The 16,050-nt window shown below is 39.7% G+C and overlaps 1 protein-coding gene and 1 non-coding gene across 2 annotated transcripts; both read left to right on the top strand.

The window, feature by feature from the left end:
• The first annotated feature begins 4,984 nt into the window (after positions 1-4,984).
• On the top strand, positions 4,985-15,063 carry LOC122006597 (malonyl-CoA decarboxylase, mitochondrial-like). Its single transcript, XM_042562153.1, has 17 exons — positions 4,985-5,110; positions 5,305-5,360; positions 5,444-5,543; positions 5,618-5,759; positions 5,832-6,018; positions 7,525-7,669; positions 7,769-7,859; positions 8,485-8,543; positions 8,654-8,731; positions 9,511-9,594; positions 11,721-11,959; positions 12,674-12,796; positions 14,032-14,104; positions 14,393-14,478; positions 14,559-14,643; positions 14,839-14,870; positions 14,943-15,063. Coding segments are annotated over exons 1-17 (1,674 nt in total). The 5' UTR covers positions 4,985-5,017; the 3' UTR covers positions 14,944-15,063.
• Positions 15,064-15,962: 899 nt separating this feature from the next.
• Positions 15,963-16,034, top strand: TRNAQ-CUG. The gene has a single exon. It is a non-coding gene; the product is annotated as a tRNA-Gln (tRNA).
• Positions 16,035-16,050: the final 16 nt, after the last annotated feature.

The raw sequence follows: 16,050 nt of genomic DNA on the forward strand, positions 1-16,050 counted from the left end.
CACCCACATGCCGGGCTGCCTGCAATCCGGCTATGAGGGCCTCATACTCTGCTTCGTTGTTGGTAGCTTTGTAATCCAGCCGGACGGATAGGTGCATCTTCTCTTCTTGAGGTGAGAGCAGCAATATTCCAATCCCACTTCCGAGCCGAGTGGAGGACCCATCCACATATATTCTCCACATAGCTTCCGGCTCTGGCCTTTGCACTTCGGTCACAAAATCAGCCAAGGATTGGGCTTTGATCGCCGAGCGGGGCTGATATTGGATGTCAAATTCACTTAATTCTGTCGTCCACTTGATGAGCCGTCCGGACGCTTCTGGATTCAACAGTACTCTTCCGAGTGGACTGTTCGTCCGGACAATGATGGTGTGAGCCAAGAAATACGGTCGAAGGCGCCGAGCGGCTAGAACCAAAGCAAAGGCCAACTTCTCGAGCCCGGTGTAACGAGATTCAGCATCTTTTAAAATGTGGCTTAGAAAATACACCGGCTGCTCTTCACCGCTTGCCCTCACAAGTGCTGAGCCTACAGCATGCTCAGTTGACGACAAATAAATATAAAGTGACTCACCCCCGATAGGTTTGGCTAGCACTAAGATATGTCTTCAATTCTTCGAACGCTCGGTCACATTCTTCATCCCACTGGAACTTAGTAGCCTTGCGCAGGATCTTGAAGAATGGAAGGCTCCGGTCGGCGGTTTTGGAGATGAATCTGGACAAAGCAGTTATCCGACCGGTCAACCTCTGCACTTCTCTTGTATTTCTTGGGGGCGGCATGTCTTGCAGAGCTTTCACCTTGCTGGGATTTGCTTCGATTCCCCGCTCGGTCACTATGTACCCCAAGAAACGCCCTCCTTTTGCTCCGAACAGGCACTTCTGGGGATTTAGCTTGACTCCATATTTGCGCAGCGTTCGGAAGGTTTCTTCCATATCCTGGAAAAGATCGGCCGCTCGGACGGATTTGATAAGAATGTCGTCCACATAGACTTCCAGATTACGCCCGATCTGCTCCTTGAACACCTTGTTCATCAAGCGTTGATAGGTGGCCCCGGCATTCTTCAATCCGAACGGCATCACATTATAGCAATATGTGCCGTCGGCCGTCACAAAACTAACTTTTTCTTGATCTTCACGGGCGAGCGGCACCTGATGATAGCCTTAGTATGCGTCGAGCATGCAAATCAATTCGCAGCCGGCCGTAGAGTCCACCAGCTGATCTATCCGGGGCAGAGGATAGAAGTCCTTGGGGCATGCTTTGTTTAAGTCCCGAAAGTCGATGCAGACTCTCCACTTACCGCCCGGCTTGGAGACCAATACTACATTGGCCAGCCAGCTAGGGAACTGCACTTCGCGTATGTGGCCGGCCTCCAGAAGTTTTTCTACTTCCGCCCGGATGATGGCATTCTGCTCGGCACTGAAATCCCTCTTCACTGGCCGAGCGTCCGGTCGGACATGCAATTCATGCTGCGCTAGGCTCGGCGAAATTCCGGGTAACTCATGTGTCGACCAGACGAAGACATCATGATTTCGTTGGAGGCCTTCTTCATCTTCAGTCGCAGTTCGACTGCTAGTTTTGTAAAGATTGTAGGTCTATCAGGGTGTAATTGTACTTCCTCTTGTTGGACCAGTTCCTCTGTCAGGGGCAATTCCTCTTGGATGGCGTGCCCCCCTCCATCTCGATATAGCACCGCCGAGCTGCTAACTGATCTCCCCGTACTTCTCTCACTTTGTCTTCGACGGGGAACTTCATCTTCTGGTGGAAGGTTGAGACGACCGCTCGGAATTCGTTGAGCGCCGGTCGTCCCAAAATGACGTTGTAGGACGAGGGAGAGTCAACCACCACGAAATTTATTGTCCTGGTCCTCCTGAGCGGCTCCTCTCCCAGCGAGGTAGCCAGCCGGATCTGTCCGACCGGCTGAACTTCGTTGCCCGTAAACCCGTAGAGGGGGGTCGTCATGGGCTACAGCTCGGCTCGATCAATTTGCAGCTGGTCGAACGCCTTTTTGAATATGATGTTGACCGAGCTCCCTGTGTCAACAAACACGCGGTGAATAGTGTAATTTGCTATTACCGCTTTAATGAGTAGAGCATCGTCGTGGGGCACTTCAACTCCTTCTAAGTCCCCGGGTCCGAAGGTGATTTCCGGTCCACTTGCCCGCTCCTGGCTGCAACCGACCGCGTGGATCTGGAGCTGCCGGACGCCCGCCTTTCTGGCTCGGTTGGAGTCTCCTCCGGTCGGCCCACCAGCAATAACGTTGATCTCGCCTCGGGAAGTATTGCTTCTATTTTCCTCTTCCCGCGCGGACGGCCGGGATCGTTCTCTTGACGCTGGGCGATTCTCCTGCCTTGGGGATCGGTGCCGATCGGGTGTCTGTTGATGTCGCCTTTCGGTGCGGGTCCGGTCAGCTTCATGGGTCCTTGGTCTCCTGCCGATGGGAGGAGACCGTCGTTCGGCATTCCTGGGAATGGGATTGGCCACGAAAGGAAGACTTCGACAATCCTTCGTGTTGTGCGTATCCGTCTGGTGGAAGGAGCAGAACATAGGGGTCCACCTCTTTTTTGGCTTGGGCCGAGCGGCAGCCACTTCTTATACGTGCGACCTGGCGTGGGGGGATCGGATTGTTTCGGCCCTCGGTCCTCTAGGTGGCTGCTGAGCGGCATGCTGTTTCCGCTCGACATGAATAGGTGCCCGCTCGGTAGGAGTTTCCTTTTTCCGGGCGGCTTGCGCTTCTTCCACGTTTATGTATTCGTTGGCCCGATGTAGCATATGATCATAATCTCGGGGCGACTTTCGGATGAGCGACCGGAAGAAGTCCCCATCCACAAGGCCCTGCGTGAAGGCATTTATCATCGTCTCCGATGTGGCCGTTGGGATATCCATCGCCACTTGGTTGAATCGCTGGATGTAAGCTCGAAGCGATTCTCTCGACTCTTGCTTGATGGCAAACAAGCTGACACTTGTCTTCTGATAACGCCGACTGCTAGCGAAGTGGTGGAGGAAGGCCATTCGGGAGTCCTTGAAGCTAGTGATGGATCCGTCCGGCAGCCTCCGAAACCACCGTTGAGCCGATCCTGAGAGAGTTGTAAGGAAGACGCGACACTTTACTCCATCTGTATATTGATGGAGTGTAGCTGTGTTATCAAACTTACCCAGATGATCATCCGGGTCCGTTGTTCCGTTGTACTCGCCGATCGTCGGAGGCACGTAGTGCTTGGGTAGAGGGTCTCGTAGAATAGCCTCCGAGAATTGGCGATTGATCCGCTCGGGAGATGAGTCCGCCCGGGGAGCTTTCCCTTTTCTGTCATCCCGCCTTGGCATCTCGTCTGAAAAAGATCCCCTATCTCTTCGAGCTGGTACGGCTTCAGGGGTGCGAAACAAGGCTCGATGGAATGTGACGGTGGCTGGAGGTGCTTCCGCTCGGCCACCTGACGCAGATGTTGCTTGTTGCTCAGGCCGCTCGGCTGCTGCTTTCTGTTTTTGTTCCACAAGTTTGGCGGCCCTTATCTCGACCAGAGCTTCGAGTTCTTCCGTCGAAAGCGCCACCGTGTGTTGTCGTCCAGCCTCATCCATTGTTTCCAGTCGGATGCAGGAGCGTTCCCACAGACGGCGCCAATTTGATCCTGTCCGAACCAGGAGTCAACGGACACTGGGCACGTGGCGCTCCCTGCTGAATCCTCGAGCGCTCCGGCGAACCTGCAGCAAAACAGAGCCGGGAGGGGTGTCCCGGCGACGGCCCTCCGACACTCAAGTCAGGCGAGGAATCACGAATAGGTGGCCTCAAGATGAAGACTTTTTTCATACCTCCGGTGAAGAAATGGAGACCTTATATAGACCTCTCGAAGAAGCCTGGGCGCGCCAATCAAAGCAACCACCTGCTTTTGACCATGCCCAGGTATGGGTCTGTCAGAAGGACCATGCTCAGATATGGGTCTGTCAGAAAGACGTCCATGAGGCCATACTGCTATTGTATCAACCTTTCCATGATGTGACGGCAAGATCCTCCATCATGCGATCTTGTGTACAGCCTAATCATCAGACATGCTTCTGCTGATATCCCATAACCCGAGTCGAGCGCATAGGCCGCTCGGCCACCTTTGTACCCTCGCCCCTATCCTGGCCGAACGGACCACCCGATCGGCCCTTCGGTCCTAGCCGAGCGGACTTCCGCTCGACCCTTCGATCTTCCTGCCTTGGCGTCGGAAACCCAAGCCCATGGATGAGTTATCTCTAGCTCCGCTCTGACCATTACCCGCTTGGCCCGCCCTCCATCCGTCCTTAGGCTGTGACCCTTCAGAAGGTGGGCCCCCCATTCTTACCGCCGGATCAATAAATATAAGTACAACAAAAAAAATAAAATATTTTAAAATGATAATAGACATTACTCATTATACGTTGTAGCAGCTAATCGAAAATAGCTACTATAACATGTAGTAGCTTATCGACAGTAGCTGCTACAACGTATAGCAGCTTATCAATAGTAGCTGTTATAAGTAGGTGTGATTGCGGATCGGGTTGGTTCGATTATTAGTATAAAAAATTATTCGACCCTATTAGATCAGATAATGTAATATCAGAACCCTACATCCGACCCTATATCCAGCGGATTATTTTTTTTCGATTCGATTCGGGTCGATATAAGTGGATTGATCGGTTTGACGGATTGACTGCTCACCCCTAGTAAAAACTATTAGGTAATTTCTATAACAATACTAAATAAATTAAGGAGTAATTTTGGGGTAAAATTATGGGAACAACTTACATTTGTTTTTTTTAATTTTAAGAAAAAAGATGCCCTTATGATAATTTGTAAAATCTGAGGCACCTTCTCATTTTTGCCAACTATTTTGATTAAAATTCTCAAATTTTTTATCTATATTTTTTTTTTTAAAAAAAAAGTCCATTTTATGAGTTTTTTTATTTATATATTAACAATTTTTTAAATTTAGATTTTATTTATATCACCCAGAGCAGACGAATCGTAGCCCTCGCCTTATTTATCGACCACGCCACTCCACCGCCGATGAAGAAGAAGAGCTGGGCTGTCCTGATGCGAAGTCGCATGGCGATTCCCACCAGACAGCTTCTCCGATCGGATCCCCTTGCGCTTCCTCAGGTGACCGATTGTTACCTCCTCGTCCGTTCCCCGTTTTCCTACATTTTGTGGAGCCTTTTTCTCGATCTCGAATTGAGTCCCTTCCCTGCCTTGGAACCTCACTTTGTTTGCCATCGAATCTTTTTTCGTCTCGTTTCGTGATAGTGAAACCTTGTTCGGATTTAATTTCGATCACTCTGATGTGCATCTTCCAGGACACTTCACGCGCAAGCGAGAACGATGATGGGAGCATAAATACCAATGCCCCAAGGTAGAATTTTTCATTTTTCCCACTCGTGCTCTTTCTGATATTTATTCGTAGTTTAAATTTCAAATTTATTTCTTTCTCCTCAGGGTTTCTTTGAAGGATGTCAAAGAATGGATGCAAGCGTCCATTTCCATCTCCGCTGAAAAAACCGAGCTAGTCGATGTGAACCTCGAGAATTTCTCACAGGTTAGAGAATTTGATTTTCTTAATCGCCAATTTAATTCAAATCGCTTATTGCTGTCTATTATTATTTATTGAAGGGCTATTTGGGCTTGTCCCTAGAAGGGCGCAGGGTGCTGCTCCTCGACCTGTCCAGGGACTATGATGTCAATAGAACTCGAGTTCGTGAACTCATGCGGAAGTATCTTAGCGTCGAGCTTCCTCATGACACCCAAAATGAAGGTAGGCATGTTATCACATTAAACTTTTATTTCAAAAATCCATTTTTTCTGAATTCTTTCCATGGTCTATAAGCACCTGGGGAGCAACAGGCTGGTTTGGTTGAAGATGGGGGCATGCTTGCTATGTATTACAGGATGGAGCGTAATCTTCGGGATTCTTTCAAACCCCTATACGCATCTTTCTTTGAGAGGCTCAATGCACATCCTGGTGGACTGAAGCTATTAACCTCCATCCGTGCCGATCTTCTCTCTGTACCGCCGTAAGAATTCCATTTTCTTGCAGTTCCTATTATCTCAAATATGTAGAACATCAAAATTTTAATATGCAGCATTATTATCTTCTGGCTCTTTCTTGTGGCATTCATAATATGGTCGTCAGGTTTTGCCTCCAACCATGCAGCAAGGCTTGTAGTTTAACTTGGATGTAAATTCTAAATCTGATTCTACTTCTGGATCCTATTTTAGCTAGAAAGGAAGCCCATTTCTCCCCTTGCAATTGACTAAACTATTAAATTGCAAATCATTCTTACTGCTGCTTTACTCTCGCTAAGTGCATCTTGTTGTTTTCCAGATGATCTCAGGGTTCAATCCCACATAGCATGTCTTCAGTATGCAAATGCAATAGCCTTGTAACACAAAAAACAAAAGAACGTCTAATTCCCACAGTTATTTTTTTTCTTCTTCGTATGATTATTAAATAGTTTGATTGATTCATTCATTGAACATTTGTTTGACAGTCCACGCTGCAACCTAATGCGCAACCCTCGCCCTTTAAATACTAACCCCTAGTGGGATAAGATTTTGTTGTTGTTGTTGTTGTTCTATATGATTATTAAATATCTTATGATGATTTTTTTTTTAATTCAAAACTACTAACATCTCAAAATATGCCAAATTAATCACAGTTGTATTGTGGCAGTCCAACATACATTCTGCTACCGCTTTAATACTTCTCGAAGAATTCTGAAAAATAATATTGAAGCCTTGACCACAATATTTTTATAGAAGTCATGTAGTAATGTCGAACACCTTATGTGCCAACTGATTAACTCCTGTAGTCTTCTGAATAATAAACAAAAAACTTTTTGTTGTATGAATTATTTGGTAATTGAAGATTTTGAAGGATACACATCTTAGAAGAGGATGTTTACATAGTTTTTAATTAGCATCTTTAATCTTTTAACATGTTCAATCAAATTATAATTAGAATTCATCTTAACTTGCTGTCTACAGTTCATCCACTTAACTTATTATTTATAAAAAATTAAACTATAGAATTAGATAATTAATTGAAATACAATTTAGAAAAAATGAGGTTTAAAAACAATAAATATTATTTGAATTCATCTAGACACGGGTTGTAGTGTGTCAGAATGTGGCACACATGCTAAATGTTGGCACAAGCAATACTCATTGCCCTAACAACATAGGAGGCATAAGGGGATATCCATGCCGATTGGTATTAAATTTTGATAATTTACCAAATAATATTCATTGACTATGTTCTCTAGCACAAAATCATGCCTCAACTTGTTCTACTGGTCAAGTTCTCGGAAAGGTAGTAAAAGTGTATTTATTCATTTATGATGTAAAATTCATTTATCTTTAACTTCTAATTAGATAATATAGGACTGCTGATACATTGTTTTCAGACAGTTAAAGTTCTTTTGCTAGTTGATGAATAAGTTATTGTATGAGAGTAACAGGTTTTTCTAAATGAATAAACCATCCACTATTCTTTATTTTCTTCTACATTTGCATTTTAGGAAGGAAAATGTGCCTTCTTTGCATGCTTTAGAGGCATACCTGAAGGAAAAGCTTATCACGTGGCTCAGTCCAGCGACTCTGGAGCTTCAGCAGATAACATGGGATGATTCTGCATCCTTGCTGGAGAAGATTGTAACATATGAGGTAAGGGATACTTTTAATGGCTTTTACCAAAATTTTCATGAATTCGGTAATGGTCAGTGAACCAATTATAGTTGTCAAGTAAAATTGCTAAAATGCTAGGCTGTCCACCCAATCAGAAATTTGCTAGACCTGAAGAGAAGACTAAGTAAAGGTCGTCGCTGCTTTGGTTACTTTCATCCAGCAATACCAGGTCAGATAACTTGCTTATTGTGGGAAGTTAAATATGTTAGTTTCCTCTCTTCTCCCTTTTTAAGATGTTTATTGATCAATTGGTCAACATTTTAAATGTAACAAAGAAAAGATAATTAGATTCCAATCAGTTGCTTAGTGTTTCTAGAAAATAGTCTAAAATACTTATTGTTGTAGGAGAAAATTCTCTACCTAACCTCACCAGGTGTGACTTAGCAAATGATTATCGAAAATTGTGAAATTAAAATATTTTATTCTCCATGCTTTGATTTTGTCTTAGCTTCCTCCTTTAGAACAGCTTGATCATTCACTTCGTTCTCTCTTTTGAAGATGACGTTCACAACTAGTGAGAGGGAAGAGGGGACCTAACCCTTATATATAATACAACAACAACCAAACCTTTATCTCACTAAGTAGGGTTGGCTATATAGATCCTTCTCTGCCATTGGCCTCGATCACTATAAACAAAGTCAATTTGATCAATGTTTTTTAAAGTGAAATTATCCTACAATATAGGCAAAACTAGTTATATAGTTAGGTACTGAATTTTACAATAGCATAGAAATCTGTGTTTCAAACTTAAATTCTGATATGAATTTGATTTCTTCCTTATATTTCTTCACCAGGTGAACCACTTATTTTTATTGAGGTTGCACTTCTGAAGGACGTTGCTTCATCTATACAGGTCATTTTGTTTGCCACCAAGTCTATATGGCCGCATATGTGAAATCATGAATATTTTATTCTCACATTGTCCCTTTAATCATCTCGTTTCTTGTTTTTCATTGGAAATAGGAGGTATTATGGGATAGCCCTCCTGCTCCTGAAGTTGAAGCCAAATGCGCTCTGTTCTACTCAATATCAGCAACACAGGTAAATTTGGAGTTTCATTATAGTTCTGTATATGATGTTGTATTTGATTCCTTTTGAATAGAATATTTTAATGTCATTGGTCGTAGGTTTTGAGTAGATATATGTTTCATGGCTCATTGTTATGAGATTGTAAAGATCAGATCCTTCATCAAATAATCATGAATCACCACTACTTAGACTGATGTCGGTTCCTAAATATTGCATTTGCGAGATGGACCCTCTTGAATTCTCTTATAAACCTTAATACATACACATCCAAGCCATAAAGCATATTAATACAGGGTGCCTAAATATTGCATTTTGGTCATGGGAGCTATTGAATTTTCTCAAACACATGCAATCGATGAAGCTTGTAAAACCAAATTCCTCAAATTTGTATGATTTTCCCTGTCAAAATTGACCTGATCAATTGATAACTCAAACTAAACAATAAGGGTCATATGTAATAATAGCTCATTCTCTTACAACAAAATATTCTTCAATACATGCTGATATCATTCATGAGGTAATGTAAGTGGAAATAGAAAATCTTGAATTCAAATGATGACTTAATCAATAAATTCAATGCATTGTAAATCGGTTGAAAATAGACTTATTAAGGTAACCTGTTTCTAATCTCTACTTGTACTTGACATTTTGCTTGGTTCATATAAATTCATTTATTCTGGATTGGCCACTTATTCTTGAGCATTGAGATATTACATAATCATAGTATCTCCTATTATTAGTTATTATGTTGTTGTCCACTTTTTAAAATTGAATATTTTATTTTTCCGCAGCCAGGATTATCAGGAATCAATCTAGGAAAGTTTCTTATTAAACGAGTGGTCTATCTTCTAAGAAGAGATATGCCTCATATCACTGTAGGTGCTCTTGTTGCTTTTCAAATTTGGAACTTCTGACATTTATCTTATGCCTTGTTTTATTGGATCACACATTCACTTAGATAGCTAATTTCTCCTTAATCTCGCCAATTATTGCTATCATGACTGAGTATCGTAACTTCTGTACATGCTATGCTGGCAAGGAAACTGAGCCTAGGGATATTTAGATGCATGCGTCTCTTTTTGGTAATTTACTTTTACACATAGAAGGCATCATTCAGTCATCAGTTAGCAAACAAAGTATTGCATGATTTTCTATAAGGTGATTGCAGTTTTTGAATTATCTTAAGAAATTCTTACCCTCACCTCTAGTGCTGAGAATATAAGTGTGAAGCATTCTAACTTCAGACACTCATTGATGTGGGAATATAGGCATGGAGCATTCTGGCTTCAACATGCTCCTTCATGTGCATCATGATTTAGAGGCATAGGGTAGCTTTATACTATGTTGAAAATTGTGCACAACCTATTCAATCTCTAAATGACCAATCAATTGGGAGGAGGACATCCTGTTAATATATTAATGCCATGAACCACCACATGAAAGCAACCTTGTTTCAACACATTTCTTTTTGCTGAAACATATAAATTTTCATTTATTAGCAGATATCAATGACCCTCGGATTCTTGCTAAGAGTTAAATTTAAAGCAATAGAGTAATTTACTTGACACAAAATGAAAAACATGCAAATGTTTGGGTTTACCTTCACAGACACAAGTGTGTAACCTAGCGATAATTGCACTTCCTTTTACAACTTAGTTGAGAAAACTCCTGGATTGCATCATCCTACTTGAGCGCATTCCATGAAATTTTGAAATCTTCATTAAACCCATTAATACTAGTGTGTGCTTGATAAGGGGGGAATGGGATGAAAAGAAATGAGATGAAATGGAATGTAATGATCATTTCACTTTCTTGCTTGGCTGTATTAATGGAATGGTATGACAAGTTGAATGATTTTATTCTATTTTATCTTGTCTAGTTTGCCAAATTCTTTCAGCCAATTTGAATCACTTTATCTACCTGGATTATCTCAATGCACATCCATCCAGCCCACCTGTCTTGCACAACAGTTCATTAGGCTTGCCTAGCCTGACCAGCCTACCTAACCTGGTCCAACTGCCTGGTTTGTGTGGTCCACTTGACTTTGCTCAATTAGTTGAATCTGTCTTCCCAAACCATCTGACTTATGTGGTGAAACTAGGTCAGTAGATAATCTAAAAACTTCATAGTTCATTCTGCAACCCCATCACCAGTAATGAAGTTACCTTCTGTATAAATTATGGAGACAACTGAATTATAATTCCTTGTACGTATGATTGCATTTTAGAAGACTTTGGTACTGGAACCTGCAAAGTCCTCCCAGTGCTTCCTGGATTTAGCTTAATTCAGTTTCCTCTTTTTCAGGCTGCAATCTGAGCTTGAATTTAATGGTGGCATCATTTTCTTGCAGACTTGCATAGTCTGGTCTTATTTGATTCTCTCCCTGAATTAGAGTGAGGCTTCTCTCTCATCAGTAGCATTGTAGCATCCTCCAATCTCTTTCCTGTAATCCATAATATCAGCATTAACACTTCTTAGCTTCTTAACAAGCATTAACATTGGAGTAGGTTTACCGCCTTTGGGGTTAACAGATTGGTTAATCCAAGCATCAATTGCCACCATTTGTAAGAAATCAGGCTAAGATGTTTCCCTCTCCTTTTTGCAATCTTTAGGACACAAATCACCACGTTCTTCATCCATAATTTTTCTAAATGCAACCCATTTCATAAGAACTTAGTATTTCAAGTTCCAATTGAATTATATCCTCCCATTAAGCTCCATAGAATAATTGCCCAAGCAACTCCAACCATTTCATATTGATAGTGAAATTTCTGAATATTGCAATCTTTCACTCATACTCAAGCGAAAACATATATTCTTATTTATATATTTTTTTAATGAAACTCATGGAATTTATTACAAGGGGCGTTAGCTCTCTAATATGCCACACTCCAAGAATTTTGAATAAAAAAATCAGAATCTTTATTTGTATTAAAACTTAGTTAATAATTGTTTGTACTTGCTAAAATAAATATTGTTCAATTGTTTATTGTATGTGAAGATATTTGCCACTCTTAGCCCTATCCCTGGATACATTCAATGGCTTATTTCAAAGTTGGCTTCTCAACTTAAACTTGCTCAATCAGAGTCTAAGGATATAAAGCACATTTCAGAGAAAGCTTGTGGGTCAAATTTCAAGGAGGATATCCTTCTTCCAGAAGAAGAGGAGATGATACTCAGTGGTTACATGAATTGGCTTAACTCGAATACAGCTTCTGAAATTGAGCACACAGAAGGAAGGTATTTGCAAACAAATCTATTTCGACTTTCTCTGGATGAGAACTTCTTTTAAAAAGAATAAACTAGGTATTTCATCTACATTTTTCCTTATACCTCAATAATTATGTACATTCAGCTATCTGTGACAATGAATTAATGATGAATGCAATGTTTCGTGTGACCATTTTTTTGAGGCTATTCTTTTGATTGATTTCCATTGAAAAGCTTTTTCTTTATTTTTGAAGTTGTTGATATATTTTTACCTTTCATTAAGTGTAGTTGGGCATTGGCTGTATAATTTCTGTAGGAATATTCTAAAAATTGCATCTTATTCTGTTCAAAAAATCTTTCGTAGAAACATTATCCATTTTTGGTCCTTCTGCCTAATCTCAGAAATTATCATTTAGTTGTTGGATTCGATATCCTGTACAAAAAACTGAGTGTGGGTGAATCATAATTATTTTTGTTATGAACTTAATTGTAAATAGATTAGGGCTTATATATAAATATATGAAACTTATGGAGTTGTGAATATAAAGTAACAATAAGAGAATATGTAAAGGTGGAAGAGACTATCTTAGGTTCTTAGGGATTAACCTTAATAATGTTCTTCAATTCAACTTTGAGCATTAGGTTGAGCATATATAAGATTCCTGAAATGCCAAACTTCTTCATTTTTTACTTTGAGCTTTAGTTTTTATTAAGCAATATTCATTTTTGACAATTTGGGTGCAGGGAAAACATGTCTGGGAAAAGTGGAATTGAAATAATGTATGAAATATTGACATCAAAGAATTGGAATGGATCTGTTTGCTTGAGTGAAGCGTTAAAACCTTCTTTGCTCCGCCTATGTGCAAGGTTTGTAACAAATAATTGTATTATTATCTAGGAACATGCATGGAAAAATAAGCAAGCTTAAGATTTGAGGATAAGGTGTAAAAATTTGACTAAACTCACCCATTGTTAGGATAAGGTGTAAAAATTTAACTAAACTTCACTACATTTAAGGATAAGGTGCAAAAATTTGACTATGTGCAAGATTCATTATTATCTGCACTTTACGTTTATTAATTTCATGTATGCTGTTTGCCCTCTCAATTATCCCTCTTGGGCCACAAGAAGAGGATGATTAGATCTCTGGTGGGTTGATGTTGGATTCTGCAATGAAAATATATATGTATTTTGATACTCATCTTTCACTAATGCTTTTGGTCATTTAAAAACTTGGTAATAGATGTTTCTATTCAGATTGATTATTTTTTACTTGCAGATTTTATGTAGTGTTACTGAATGTGATTATTAACATTAAAATATTTCTTGTGATTTATATCATTGTTGTATGGCTGCATCCAGCTAATCAAGTGATGAAGTGAATGTCACACGGTCATGGGTTTCATGCCATACCAATGGCAATGGAAACCACTTGAGGCATGACTTATGGTGGTGTAGATCATTGGATCAGCAGTCTTTGAGGGAGGATATGATGGATTAGTAGAGAAGAATGATAACATACCTTCAAGAGGAGAATAGATAGACAATGGACAATGAATGGATTTGAAGTGGGAAACTTGATGGCAAGAGCACAGTGATGGGATGAAAATTAAAGTTTATGCCAATATGGTTGGGAAGTGGAAGAAAGATTTGGATTTTGTTGGCCATGATGGTAGGGGAAACCAAACCATATTAAATTCATGACACCTCCTTAAAAGGATTGAAAAAGAAATAACCTAATTGGGAAAGGATGAAACATCATATTATTATAAATAAGAGAATTATTATGTGATACATATTGGATTTAACATAACACCTATAAATATATGTCCACTGTGGGATGAGACCTACTATACATATAATTGACAACTCTAATAGCCCAGTAACTGTAATAACTCTAATAAGGACAGAACCGATTAATTAATTATTGTTTTAATAAATTAAAGGTAAACTAAAGTTTGTGGATTGAACAAGAATTATAATTTTTTTCAACCAATGTGAAAATGTAGTACTTAGTTTTTTTTTGGAGATTGGAGAAATGATGAACTTGTTTGATTATGTGATTTTCCTTCAAGATCACTTATCCTTTTTGATATTCCTAGGTACCTCCTTCAAGAGAAAAAGCGTGGCAGAGCTCTTGATGCAGTAGCAAACTTCCATCTACAAAATGGATCGGTAAGCAGAGTCATGCTGGGCTTTTTCCATGGTTTGCATAGTTAATTTTGATCATTAATATTTCCATCCTTTAGATATAGTTTGATATTGCTGATCCACTGTATTTCCAGTTCATTCCTTAGACTCAAATCAAGTACTTGATATTGCTACACAAAAAAAAAAATCCCTAGGCATTTGAAGAACAGCTACCACGACTCCACTAGAGAATATAACACCTCTATCTAAACTACTTCGCTATTACAAATAGCCAAGTTTATAAAACTCCATGGCTATTGATTGTTGTTCCAGATGATTGAGAGGATAAACTGGATGGCTGATCAATCCATCAAAGGCATCGAACAAAGTGGAGGTATCATGGTAAATTATGTATACAGGTAGACACTTTTAATAAATCTTAACTTCCGTTATATTTGTGGCTTCATACGTATTCAAGTGGGCATATGCAAATTTCTAGGTTGGATAAGATTGATGAATATGCTCAGGCATATTTGAATACTGGGCATGTCCATGCTTCTTGTAGCCTTCATCAATATCTTCAGGTAAACTGTATGCTTCTTTTCCATGCCAAGACGATTTTAAACTGAGACTTCATTTATACTTGTAGATATTTCAGCCATTCATATATCATCAATTTCAACATAGTATAAGTATTATAGGGTCAGAAAAAAAAAACAAAAAATGTCCTATAGCATCAATTATCTTATACCATAACAATTTTATTTTTTTTTAAACAGAGATCAAAGGATGAAAATAACGCAGCCAGCTAGTAAGACTGAATTAAATTTGTAAACAGTGGTAAAGTGTAATCACTGATTATTTCTGTAATCTATTTTGTTAGAGATGATTTCCTTACATGATGGATGAAAGCTGCATCCTCAGATGAATACTAACGATGTGAAGGCTGCTACTTAATCATTTACAAGCCCCATCTATTGAAACGTGAAATCTCGTGTCTTTCAGTTTGAGATGACCCAACAGAAAGTTGAATAAGTTTATTATTATTATTATTAATTAGCTTTTGGTTCTCGTCACCAAGTGCTCTAACCTTTTAGAGACAAGGTTGGGTGGTACTAACCTGAGAGTTTCAGCACTCAATCTGCATCGATGTTGTATTTAGAATGTCTGCCTAATCGTTCGAGCAGAATTTCCCTATTCTTCAAGTAATTTCTTAAGTTCTCTGCCCATGAGCTGATACAGTTGGTATTTGCATGTGAAGTTGCGGTAATGATCATGACATTGAACCTCAGCGTGTGCGTAATGTCTCGTTGGTATGCTCATCCCCCGTTGTGTTTGGCGAAGCCTTCTTGATTTTTCTCCCTTTCAGAACGTGTAAGGCAGTCCGGAAGGGATCCCGGGTGAGGGTTACCACTTTCGCTGTCTCCAATCTGTTAGAAGAAGAAAAAAAAAACAGATGAGGAAATAAGGAAATTTTTTGTCTATAAATCAGAAGGCTCTAAGTATAGCAAACTCGATAGCTGATAAAACCATCGCTACACAATGTAGCAAGAAAATGTGCCGTATAGTACACAAAGTGAACTCGATGCAAGCTAGTTTAATTGGATTTCGATGTCATTTGTAATTTAATAAAAAAATTATAAATTAAATGGAGATACTTGGTTGGAATTAATGATTAGGATGGCTGATTTATAATTGATTTTTATCAAAATAGTCTATATATCACTATCAATCGATCAAAAAGTGAAGTGAAAAAACTACATAAATTATTGCATTTGACAAGGGTCAAGCTTATTACTTTCTCAATTGAAGTATTTAGCTTACAGCTACGCATATATAGTGTGGTTTGAAACAGTAATATATTAAATAATTAATATTTATTTTTCTTTATCATATCGTCATTGGTCCCATGGTCTAGTGGTTAGGACATTGGACTCTGAATCCAGTAACCCGAGTTCAAATCTCGGTGGGACCTTAAATTTTTATTTTTG

Source organism: Zingiber officinale, chromosome 7B (assembly GCF_018446385.1).
Source record: "Zingiber officinale cultivar Zhangliang chromosome 7B, Zo_v1.1, whole genome shotgun sequence".
NCBI classification, from domain to species: domain Eukaryota; kingdom Viridiplantae; phylum Streptophyta; class Magnoliopsida; order Zingiberales; family Zingiberaceae; genus Zingiber; species Zingiber officinale.